The sequence below is a fragment of the Fibroporia radiculosa genome (genome assembly GCF_000313525.1).
Source record: "Fibroporia radiculosa TFFH 294 genomic supercontigs, scaffold11939, whole genome shotgun sequence".
Lineage (NCBI taxonomy): Eukaryota > Fungi > Basidiomycota > Agaricomycetes > Polyporales > Fibroporiaceae > Fibroporia > Fibroporia radiculosa.
In genome coordinates, this window is record NW_012133470.1 from 7,847 (window position 1) to 14,869 (window position 7,023).

Consider the following 7,023-nt stretch of genomic DNA (forward strand, 5'->3'; position numbering starts at 1 on the left):
CCGCGTGTTCGCGGACGTGCAGAGGGAGATGGCTGCGGACCCGAAGGGCAAGGCGCGTGCGCGGGAGAGCGACGATGAGGATGCGGGCGAGATCGTCAAGAGCGCGAAGAGCCTGATGAAGCATGCGCTGATGATGCGCGGCACGCGGGACACGAGTGCGCAGCTGTTCACGGCGCTGTGCAGAGCCCTGGGCATCCCCGCGCGGCTGATGGTCAGCCTGCAGAGCGTCCCGTGGCAAGCGAGCGTCGGGAAGCCGAAGGCGCCGGCGAAGAAGAAGGGCGGCAAGGGCAAGGGCAAGGCTGTCGATCCGAGCGACGAAGACGACGAGGAGATGGAGAAAGTCGAGATATCTGCCCCGCAGAGCGCTGCTGCTGCTCCGTTGTCTGATGGGGGCAAGACCAATGGCACATTCTCGGGAGAAGGCCAGCGACTTGACGGCCAGACTCCTGCCGTAAGTGCCAAAGGCAAGCAGAAGGCTCCTCCCGTCATCAAGCTCAGAAAGTCGAGAGGACGCAAGCTTGGTTCTGGCTCTGCCGACAAGCCCCAGCGACGTGTGTGATTGCTGCTCTCCTCGCGGCGGTCTGAGCGTGGCTGACGAGTCTTTCTTGGTGTAGGCGAGCGCACCCCGGATCCAGCCACGACGCCGCCCGTCTTTTGGACAGAGGTCTTCTCCCGCGCAGATGCGCGCTGGCTCCCGATCGACCCGATCCGTTGCATAATCAACAAGCGCAAGGCGTTTGATCCTACGCCCCATATTTCCGCAAAGCAGACAGATCCGCGACTGTACAGAGTCGAGAACCGTATGGTATATGTCCTTGCTTTTGAGGAGGACGGCTTTGCGAGGGACGTCACCCCCCGATACGCCAGGGAGTATGGCGCAAAGGTCGCAAAGGTGCAGCAGGGAGGCAAAGGCAGGAAGGAGTGGTGGGAGAGAATCCTGAATTTGGTGAAACGTCCTTACAGATTGGTACGTGGCTTTTTCCTAACAACCCCCTCCCCTTCTCCGCATTCAGAACCTTCGAGTGACCGTGCATCTCCGCCGCAGAATCGTGATGATCTGGAAGACGACGAGCTGCAGATTAATCAGCTCACTGAAGCCATGCCCACCACCATGGCGGGCTTCAAGGATCATCCCCTGTGAGCGCTTGAATTGTGCCACCCATGGCGTCTCCCAGTCTGACTTGCGGCTGTATTCTATCAGATATGTGCTTGAACGGCACCTGAAGCGCGACCAAGTCATTCACCCGCTTGTGGAACTGGGCAAGTTCCGTGGGGAAGCCGTCTATCCGCGCTCGTCCGTAGTTGCCTTAAAAACTGCCGAGAACTGGATGCGGCAGGGTCGTACAGTCCGGGAAGGTGCTCAGCCCATGAAGTGGGTCAAGCAGCGCGCCATGACCGTCAACAAGCAACGAGCCATCGAGATGGCGCTGGCCGAAGGCAAGTCCCGCGAGGATCAGCCCGGGAGCGAGGGCTTCGCTAGTCAAGACGGTGTCATGCAGGGCATGTATGCGGAGAGCCAAACGGTACTCTACACGCCCGATCCAGTCGTCAATGTGAGAGCCTCGCAGCACTTCTACGTCTCCTGACCTCCTAAGGCATGAGTGCAGGGCAAGGTTCCGAAAAACGACTTTGGGAATATCGACTTGTATGTGCCTACCATGCTGCCTGCGGGGGCGGTACACGTTCCATGTAAGTACCTTCATTTGCGACGCCAGATCAGCGGTTCCAATCACGTCTTCCTATTGCAGATAAAGGTACGGCGAAAGTTGCCAGACAGCTAGGGTTCGACTACGCGGAAGCGGTGGTACGTGTTTTCCGATTTCTGGCCGAATGGGCATGCGATGTAATCAATCCCACCCAGACAGGTTTTGAGTTCAAAAAGCGGAGAGCGTTCCCTGTCATCACAGGCATAGTCGTCGCAGCAGAGAACGAGGATGTCCTGCTTGAGGTAAGTTCAAGCAGCTGATGAACTAGCGAGGTTATCTGACTGATGCCCCGCAATTCTGATGACAACGCTGGGACCGCTGTGCCAACCATAGGCGTACTGGGAAGCGGAACATGATGCCGAAGAGAAGAGACGTGCCAAACAACAAGAACAAGTGCTCAAACGCTGGACAAGGCTGGTGCACGGTCTTCGGATTCGACAACGTCTGCAGGAACAGTATGCCGGCTCTGATCAGCTTGCTAACCGACCCATGGATGACGCGGAAGAGGTATGGCCCTCTCTTGTTGCAATCATCCGCAAGACCGATGTTTTTTGTGTGAATTAGGATATTCAGGGACAAGGCGGGTTTCTCACTGGCGCAGATGCTGTCGTCCAGCGATACACGTTGCCGCGAACTGTTCACGAGGCTCCTCAGCCTTCTACCACTGTATCATTAAAATCTCAAAGACAACAGAAAGACGAAGATCCTGAGACTGAAGTGGCACAAAACACCGTGTATAGCATTGTGATGAATGATCTGAAAGAAATCGGCGACGGAACTGACGAAGACAATGATATGGAAGAGGTGATACCACCCTCTTTGTCTGAACAGCTCGACAGCCAGTCACAGCGTGTGCCGAAGACCATGTTCGAACTTGCTGAAGAGGCTATAAGACAACACGAGGATCGGCCCGGGGAACATTTGTCTCAAAATGCTCGGATGACGTTGTCAGCACCAGACGCCGCCCCAGGTCTACAATTACGACGATCAAAAGCTGGCGCGCAGACGACGTCAAAGAGCACGACGGCTCGGGGTAGGAAAGTCAAGATGGCCAAACAAACGCCGAACCCCGATGCCAGGGGAAAGAAGCGTGCCAGAGAAGACGATGAAAGCTCCGACCCAGCATCGGAGGGCGAGAATGGCCGTTCTCATTCGCCGTCCACAATTAAACGCGCTAGAAAGGCTCCGGCTGTGGTTCCTGCAAGTACCCGAGTTCTCAGAACGCGCAGAGCAAAGAGCGCCAGTCAAATCCAAGAGGAACAAGAGAGGGAGAAGGCATATAGGAAAGCCATCGCGGGATAAACAGCGATAGTATATATATTTTCTACTTACACAGCAGTTAGACCAGTAGTATTATCCTTATTTTCCTAATCATTGTTAACATCCACAAGCATAAAATGTGAAGGCTGGAGTGGACACTTGCCTGGAAAGGTGGCTCCACGTCGGAAGCGTCTGTATTTGGCTCCAGAGCGGCCGCAGCGCTCAAGGACAGTGGCAGCAGGCAAGCGAAGGTGAGGTATGATGTGTGCCCTCGCACTTCAGGGAACGCTTTCGAGAGGCCAATCTTGTCCGCCGCCGGCGATGATGCGACAGCGCCAGGAGGAGACGCCGAAACAGACGGCAATTCCTCCGATTTTGCCGGCGCAGGATCGGAGTCAAACGTGGCGGGCGCTTGTTCAGGCTCGCTGCCTTTGAGATCTCCGTCGCCGCCCATCTTATGTCTTTTTCCCGCGATCCCCGCCGCGTCCGCGTCATTATCCTCCCCTTCGCCAGTCCGCTTCCGCTTCCCCGCGGCGGCACGCGCATTGGCAATTTGCCGTAATCGTTTCTCCTCTCTGCGCTGCTCCGCCCTCTTCAACCTTTCACCGACCTCGCTTATCGGCAGTAGAGCGGGCGCGAGGTCGACTTGGTGTGGACGAGACAGCGTTTCGTACATAGTGATGTCTGAAAAAAGAAAAAGAAAAAAAAAACTCGTTGATGAGTCATGACGTAGTGGCGGCGAACGCCCAAATCGGAGTCTGAGGCACACGCACCCGTGAAACCGGCGTCGTTCAACGCACTAACCGTCCTGAGTACTTGCTCCATACACGGACTGAAGCAGCAGATCCGCGTTATGCGGTCTTTCTGTGGGCGCAATCAATCTCATAATACAAAGGTCTGGAGGAAACAATAGTGCGCACTCTTAGGGCCCTCTTGGCGTGTTCCACAGCGTCCCACGGGGCAGGCAAGTCAAGGAAAACTGCAGCGGGGGCGATCATGCTCAGATCTTGGAACAGCGATTCGGGACCGAATGTGAAACGCACCCGAGTCAACCGTGTCAACAACTGTGAAGCCGTCTTTGCACACGTTCCGGTGGGTGAGCGTGACAATGGGGTCCATGCCATGGCGAGTGAACTCTTCCCTGCGAGAAACGTGTCAGTAGCTCCTGACAACGGTGGCTCCAGTAGTCACAAGAAGCGACTGTTGTAGCGAGGTGGTACGATGGTCGTCCATTCATCCTGCTCGCGGCAAGCGATTACAACAACGGAATCTGGCCTAATCTGGGCGACTGAAGAGAGATGTACCTGGCCTTGTTTGCGCGCGCTTCATGAAATTCATATGACCAGAGGTGACCACTAGACCCAATTGCGCGAGCCACGGAATGCGAAAACGAGCCAGAGCCAGTGCCTGATGACAGAAACGACGCATATATGAGCCGGACAGTCAGCTGACGCAACTGGAAAAACAAGGCAAAGATTCTGCGCGAGCGCACAAGACTCGTCTGACCAACTTGCGACTTTCCGCATCCGCAGCACTGCAAGACGATGCAGAGTCCCGAGAGCGATCGTGCACCGCTGCATCGGAGCAATGAACGCACCACAGGGCGATGAATCGTCGAGCAAATCAAGGGATTTGCGATGGCTTGCTGAGTGGGCGCGGATCACACTGTCAATCGTGGAAGAACAAACTTACCAGCTTCGATGACGCGGCTGCCAGGCTTGATGTTGAGCCATGAACAGACGAAAGCGATATCTGCGAGATAGAGGATCTGCGTACGGTGGGGGAGGGCGAGCGTCCAGAGCTCTGGGGTGGGTCTGAGGACGTGGATGAAGCCCTTGCCGTTGCGCGAGCCTATTTTGGAGCCATATGGGACGCCGACGAGGTCTGCGTGGCGGTATACGCCGAATCTGCTGTTGAGCTCTTTTCCGGGGGTGATTAACAAGGGCTGAATGAGGTCTCTTGTCTGAGAAGGGAAGCGTGAGCACGGGGGACGGTCGTTGTGGAGGAAGAAGGGAATGCATTTACCAGCCAGATGATCACGACGTCCCCGGCTGCGATTTCGCGTGCAGTCGACCACATTGTGTGCCAGGCGTGGGGGCAGACTCGGACGTTGTGCGAGCGTTCCTGCGTCGGAGGGAGAGCAAGCGAGCAGGCTGCACACTGGCACTGGCAGGAATCTGCGGCGGAGGAAATCTCGGCTGTGTGTCCGGAGGGGCGGGCGTGGGAAGATGCAGACGGTGCACTGAATCTTGGGCGTTTCGCTCGTCCCGCACCACTGGGTCTCCGCTCGGTCTCCGCTAGGCTCATTCCTGCTTCGACTCGGACTGACCCCGCTCCCTCTCTCATCCCTCCGCATCTCTACCTGCCCAGCGCCAGCTTCCCAGACGTCCCCTCCGTCTCTCATAAAAATTCCACGGCGGCTCGTTTACTCGGACCTCCTCTCTCCTGCCTCTCCACACCCCGTCAACTTTACGTCCGTGCAATTCGCCTTGCGGCCGGTTAGAACGCTCCGGTGCCCCCTCTACTCCTCTAATCGCTCAGCAACTGCACAAATTTTACCTCTCTCCTTTTCTTTCCTTTTTCTCCGCCCTTGTTCTGAGCCAGACCGGTGCCGCTCTCTCTAGGCCTGATCCGACATCTCTCCTCGCCCTTACAGACAGTGCGCGTTCTCCGAGTCATTCTGTACACGACTGCCTGCCTAGTACGGAACATTCCCTTGTGCTTCTAGAATTGTCGTGACTTATCTCTACCGCCCGTCCTCCTTCCTTCTTTTCCACCACCACCACCACCACCCCCTCGCTAGTCCCGCCCATCCTCCTAGCGCTATGGATACAAACACGCCCTGCGTCTCTTTCAGTGCGTCTCTTTCATCGTTGCCATTCCCCAGACCCGTTCACTGACCGAACACAGTTGGCATTGTCGATTTCACAGAAAATGTCAGCGCGCTTACTCTTTGACGCCCGGCCGAAACAGCTGGCTGACTTGCCTCCCCGCAGGCCCGATGGCTATACCTCTCAGAATCCGTCTATGACCTCCTCGGTACGTACACTACTCGCCAGAAACCGGAAGGGTTAATCGCATCCCGTTCGTCTAGGTTTTGAGCCCCATGAACTGGTCGGCACGCCGTCTCTGGACCTTGTCCACCCTGACGAGTTTGTTCAAGTCAAGGCAATGCATTACTCGACTATCACTCAGGACAGAGCCGCTGTTCTCGCGTACCTGCGCATGAAGCACAAGGACCCATGCAAGGGCTACATCCTTTGCGCCATTGTGCGTGTTGGTTCCGCCTCCGATTGATTCTCGCCGTTAACTTCCCAGGAACTATTTTCCAGTCTCGTACCGTTGCGCAGAATGTGCTTGTTGGCAGTGTCTCCTTCGCGTCTCCAGGCCCGAAGGCTATGCACAACGCTTCCACCGCACAAGAAGTAAGGATCATCACGCCATACGCCAAAGATTTTGAGTTAAGGGTAAGTCTCGTAGGATCGTATCGGGCCGCAAGCGACCTAATGACCATTTATCCGCACAGCGATGGAACGATCCGAATCCCATGCCCCCATGTCGAGTCCCGAGCCCTATCCGCAATGGTGGTACTCCAGGCTCGTCTAGGTCTTCTTCACCCGAGTTGGAAGAGGGTCCAAAACACTTTGCGCCTCTTCCTGAACAATCCATCCGCACTGCCCTCATTCTCGACCGGTTTTCCCTCACCTGCCCCATCCTTTACTGCTCGAACGATAGTCTGCTCTCTACTCCCCGAGTTATGGGCAGGTCGTTCTTCGATTTCGTCATGCCCAAGGACGAGGATACCGTAAGGAGTTGGATTGACGTTATCAAAGGCTGGGGTGTGAACGAGCGCGGGCAGCCGAGCGACGGTGGGTTCGGTTTCGGAAAATTCGGCATATGCATCGAAGGGAGAGACTCGAGGTTCGTCAAGTCCCATTTTCTCCGACCGCGTTTCTGACTAGTTCGCAGTGCACGCCAACCCGATCCTGTGCCAGCCCGTCAACGTCACGGCGCGTCTGGAGCGGCTCGCGATTCACACGCGGGCAGCCGTGACCAT

At 56.3% G+C, this 7,023-nt stretch overlaps 3 protein-coding genes across 3 annotated transcripts; 2 read left to right on the plus strand and 1 right to left on the minus strand.

The window, feature by feature from the left end:
- Positions 1–28: 28 nt before the first annotated feature.
- On the plus strand, positions 29–3,008 carry FIBRA_07109 (uncharacterized protein; the record flags this gene model as incomplete). The annotated part of the gene is made up of 8 exons (XM_012328805.1): positions 29–551; positions 615–1,137; positions 1,202–1,553; positions 1,608–1,689; positions 1,749–1,804; positions 1,862–1,948; positions 2,040–2,213; positions 2,271–3,008. 8 exons carry the CDS (start codon positions 29–31, stop codon positions 3,006–3,008), a joined length of 2,535 nt encoding a protein of 844 aa, XP_012184195.1.
- A 26-nt stretch (positions 3,009–3,034) lies between these two features.
- FIBRA_07110 (uncharacterized protein) lies at positions 3,035–5,045 on the minus strand (the record flags this gene model as incomplete). Its single annotated transcript, XM_012328806.1, has 10 exons — positions 3,035–3,073; positions 3,124–3,650; positions 3,740–3,830; positions 3,887–3,945; positions 4,010–4,107; positions 4,271–4,373; positions 4,459–4,500; positions 4,564–4,611; positions 4,659–4,929; positions 4,992–5,045. The coding sequence occupies 10 exons, from the start codon at positions 5,043–5,045 to the stop codon at positions 3,035–3,037; spliced, it is 1,332 nt and encodes a 443-aa protein (XP_012184196.1).
- A 746-nt stretch (positions 5,046–5,791) lies between these two features.
- Positions 5,792–7,019, plus strand: FIBRA_07111 (uncharacterized protein; the record flags this gene model as incomplete). The annotated part of the gene is made up of 7 exons (XM_012328807.1): positions 5,792–5,822; positions 5,877–5,902; positions 5,963–6,005; positions 6,061–6,236; positions 6,299–6,433; positions 6,493–6,887; positions 6,962–7,019. The coding sequence occupies 7 exons, from the start codon at positions 5,792–5,794 to the stop codon at positions 7,017–7,019; spliced, it is 864 nt and encodes a 287-aa protein (XP_012184197.1).
- Between the last annotated feature and the right edge of the window lie 4 nt (positions 7,020–7,023).